Source organism: Notothenia coriiceps, unplaced genomic scaffold (genome assembly GCF_000735185.1).
Source record: "Notothenia coriiceps isolate Sejong01 unplaced genomic scaffold, NC01 NC01_scaffold00001749, whole genome shotgun sequence".
In the NCBI taxonomy this organism is placed as follows: domain Eukaryota; kingdom Metazoa; phylum Chordata; class Actinopteri; order Perciformes; family Nototheniidae; genus Notothenia; species Notothenia coriiceps.
The window spans coordinates 1-4,549 of NW_011334450.1; the positions used below are offsets into that span (position 1 = coordinate 1).

The window sequence follows — 4,549 nt, forward strand, 5'->3', positions numbered from 1 at the left end:
TCCCCGAAAATCCTTGATAATAAAAAGTGGATTTTATTTAGCTTTTTTCCACGGACCACCTGCAGTACACTCGTCCGCGGACCACAGTTTGAGAACCGCTGAATCCATTGCTGTTGTTCTGCGATGCAGAGGACATATGCTTTTGGTTGTTAAGCATGAGGGAAATAAACGACACCTTGTTTTTATGTCAACTTCTTGGAAATTGTGTTTCCTTTTGCATCTTTATATACTCTATGCATCTGCATGCACATGTATGAGAGGATATTTGTGTGCAGATGCTGCCTGAGCTGCGGAGGTACATCCAGCACATCAGCCTATCACCAGACTCCATCAACAATGACGACGTAAGGGCTAGCACAGCTTCCTTTCAGCATCCATTCTTGTATCAGTGATTATTGCAGGCCAATCACAAATGTAATGTATGTTAATCTGCCATTCTTTCAGGCTGTGTCCCCTCTTATGAAGTACTTACAAGACACTATGGTCATCCTCACTGAAAACCTTGTAAAGGAGAATCTGACTAGGTAATGATTTTCATATTCTCGTTCCCTCACTATGAATATGACTTCACTCATTGTTCAGTTTGACAGGGACAATGCAGATACATTCGAGAGAATCACAAGAAAACATTCAGTACACCATTTTGAAACTCAAAAAAAGCCGTTACAACTGTTACGGCCACTATTGCACCACAGGTAGTCATTTTTTACTTTATGATTGAAGCATGATTTGAAGAACCAGCATCAAATGTGCACCACTTCAACATGCATTTTGCATATAAATAAAACACTGCGTCATCAACATAAATTTGACTTGCAAACTAGAACAAATGCCAGCATGCCCAACACTGGCACTTTTGACAGATGTTTTATTAATGTCTAGATGAATAACCGTGCTCTTCTGTAATAAGATTACAAATGTTTAATAGAACCAGAGTGAAAACTGTGACAGCTCAGCAAATAAGACGCTGCGATTAATAATTGTGAAAATATACATAAGGCTATATGAGAGTTCTAGAGTGCTATTGAGTAACGCTCATGTGTATAAGAGTCATTGTGTCTGATGCCCCTCAGAGTTCTCCAAAGCCTGTGGGAACTCCTCCTGAGGATGATCCTGGACGCGGTGGCAGAAAACAGAGGCATTCAGGTGGAGTTCTACAACCGCTTCCAGTACACAGTGGAGGTCAGTAATACACAAAGCTCTTTTATAACTATTTTTAACAGACAGTCATCACTACAGTTACCACCACCTTTGAATAAGCTCTCTATGCTTTGTATCGTACAAATATTAGCATACATGTAAATAAGATATTTATGAAGTCTGTTGTTAAGCAGTAAAGTGAGTTCCCTCATGAATGACAACGTGGAAGCTATTGTATATTCTAATGCCAAAATTAAGCAGCTGGCAGTGGACGAGACAGATTTGCATTCAAATGCATGGCTTGCTACACGACAGGGCTAGAGTTTTATTGTGTTTTATGCTGTGTGTGCGTGAGCAACTATGTCTATCAAAAATCAAAGAGATATATGCGCAATAAGTCCTGGCTCACACATTTTATTTCTCTTCAATTGAATGATTTAGACCCTGTTGGAGTTCATGCATGCCAAGGGAGAGGGTCTTACACTGGATGACATGAAGAGTGGAGAATACAAGGTAGGCTCTATTTTTTTTAAACATTTATACCCTAACTTAAATGTTTATTAATCCTTTTACTGTTTTTATCATGCTGTTTTAGGCCCTGGATGAGGAGCTTAAGATGAATAAATGTTCCTCCTTCGAGCTGATTGAACAGTACTATCTGGAGAAGATTTCCCTACAGGTGTGTTTCCACTTTCCAGACTGACACTTTAATTTTAGCCCTGAGGTGCACAGGGGCGTATTGATTGGACAGAAAACCCCTCTGTGTTCTGTTGTTTTACCTCTGATTGAAAGTCTCCCTTCTCCTGGACTGTCGAAAAACAAGATGCTGTCAGGCGGTGCAAGTACACTGATGTGCTTTGATTAATTCTTTCTGCTTATTTCTGCTTTTGGCAACTTAAAATGTGTTCACAACATATTTTAATATAAGTTACTTTCACTTCAGCTTTGCGTGCTTTCTAATAATCCTCTTTGTTAAAAAAATCTTTCAGAAAACACTTAAACATACCCGTTTTGGTCGGATCAGTATGAAGTGTTACTATGACGCTCCGGAGCAGAGACTGACGGTGGAGATTCTGCACGCTGCGGATATTATTGCACTAGATGCTAACGGTAAAATGTCAAATATACAGATAAAAATACAGGTTGCTGCTTAAAAATGTAGTTTTTATTAACTTGTTTCTCATCTTCCTCAGGTCTGAGTGACCCATTTGTCATAGTGGAGGTCTGTCCTCACCACCTGTTCCCTATGGCCAAGAGTCAGCGCACGCAAGTGAAACTGAAGACCCTGCACCCAGTATTCGACGAACTGTTTTACTTGTGAGTTTCCCTTTCTTTATCCCCCTATTGGTTAACTGGCCCTGAGCCTAACTTGAGTTTTCTCTTCCAGTCACGTCAGTCCGGAACAGTACAGACACAGGTTTGCCTGTTTGACGTTCACCGTGATGGACTACGACTGGCTTTCCACCAACGATTTCGCCGGAGAAGCCGTGGCTCCTCTCAGCGACTTCTGCTGGCCGGGGAGACCAAACGCTTCAGCCGCCGGCAAGAGCGTCCAGCCTGCCATTCTCCATCTGTCTCGCAGTAAACCCAGCGGTACATACAGCTCTTTGTTTTACACTAACATTATATTGGCTACTTGGGAGACCAGAGGGTGTAGGCCATGGGTTTCCAATTACTTCTCCAATACAAAATGAAAAGCCATTCAATCTAGAGATATTTGTGTCAGCTGTCGGAATTACTCTCATCTGTTTGCTCTACCCCTCCAGAAAAGCCAATCATGAGGATGCTGGACGCTCGCATCGGAGACAGGGAGGCTCAGGAGTTTGTCCGCAGGCTGAAGGAGATTGAGAAGTCAATGGAGGAGGAGTAAGAGCTGTCAGCCAGTGCTGCCTGTGTTGGTGTTTTCTGACCACGTCTTGCGACAATGTGCTTTTGTACCGGTACGATGTTTACGATATTTACATTTTTTTCCAATGTTATCGTTTGTTCAGTAATTATACCAAAATGAAAAGAGAAAAAAGGGGAATCAGTGAAGCCTATTGCTGTTTTTCTCACTGGGAGATGAACATCCTGTCACTGTGCAACCTTATGCTGTCTCACTTAAACAATATTTTAGAATTCAATGGATAGTTGATCCTAAACGTTACTAGTCTATATTTTTTTGTATTGAGGTAATCGTTATCTTGTCGTAGGATCTTTGATATGATAGATTTAACATTTCAGAACTATTTTGTGGGAGTAGCTTATGCATCCTATGGTATTTCAAGTCTAAATCTATACCTCAGATATGCACATTAGTTGCAGGGGAGTTTAATAGAGACTTTTAATCTTCCATGGAAATTGTGAAGATCAATTGCATAAAAGCCTATGTAGGATGTGAAAGCTTGAAGCCACATCGATTTTCCTGATCAAATTGTGGCTTACTAAGAAACAGCTATGAATAAAAATATCTCTGTCATGAGGGAAATCATGAAGACACATGAAAGCTTTGGGGGATTGCCCTTTGTGAGAGTTGGTGTTGTAAGGTCAGAGAGCCCAGCAGCATGGGGCATAACTGTCCCCTCAGGCACTCGAGTGTATTCCACTTTTCAGATTGCTCCTGACAAAACAAATTATCGTATGTAAAGAGGCCAAAAAACAATTATCTTAACTTAGATTTGTCTTGCTGTCCATCACCAATGAGATAACGTACCTGGATTAAGTTATGTGATGTGTGTGATCGCAACACTGCGCTAATCTAAGTTGTACAAATCAGCACATTGACAGAAACCAGTGATCAGTCATCTGTCATTTGAACAATGATCAGGTTCATTAAGAGAACTGGTATCCCAATGAGGAAGTCACTTATCAAATCAAATCAAGTTTTATTTATATAGCACATTTAAAAGCGATTTTTGGTCGAGCCGAAGTGCTGTACATGTAATAATAACACATTACTACAATCACAATAAAAGACAATAATTTACAACAGAAATATAAAAAAACAAAAACACAGGGAATAGTCAGGTGTCATACTCCGCTCTGACTAGAAGGCCAGGGAGAAGAAGTGAGTCTTTAGTGAGGATTTAAAAACCCCTAAGCCTCATCCCAATACCCCTCCTCGACTCCTCTCTTCCCCTCCTCCGGGACTTGACCCGGAAATCGATCAAGACACGCCATTTTGAAGGACGTCCCAATAGCTGAAATGCACACGGAGGAGTCGAGGAGGGGTGAGGGAGGAGGGGTGCGGGAGGAGACGAAAGGGAGGATACACGCGAGCAGACTACGCGATAGTGTTTTCACTACTCGCACATAAAAGCCCCGCCCCCACCTTCACAGCTGGTCGATTTCAACAGAGGAAAACCGAACTGGAAGATGAGTGGAAAAGCGTCACATAAATGTATAAGTGCTCACAGCTCCGTGGGAATTA

At 41.4% G+C, this 4,549-nt stretch overlaps 1 protein-coding gene across 1 annotated transcript; it reads left to right on the forward strand.

Moving 5' to 3' along the window:
• The first annotated feature begins 274 nt into the window (after nt 1-274).
• Nucleotides 275-4,047, forward strand: LOC104963753 (BAI1-associated protein 3-like). Its single transcript, XM_010792398.1, has 9 exons — nt 275-344; nt 445-524; nt 1,074-1,182; nt 1,582-1,653; nt 1,736-1,819; nt 2,130-2,250; nt 2,334-2,457; nt 2,528-2,733; nt 2,907-4,047. Exons 1-9 carry the CDS (start codon nt 276-278, stop codon nt 3,008-3,010), a joined length of 969 nt encoding a protein of 322 aa, XP_010790700.1. The 5' UTR covers nt 275; the 3' UTR covers nt 3,011-4,047.
• Nucleotides 4,048-4,549: the final 502 nt, after the last annotated feature.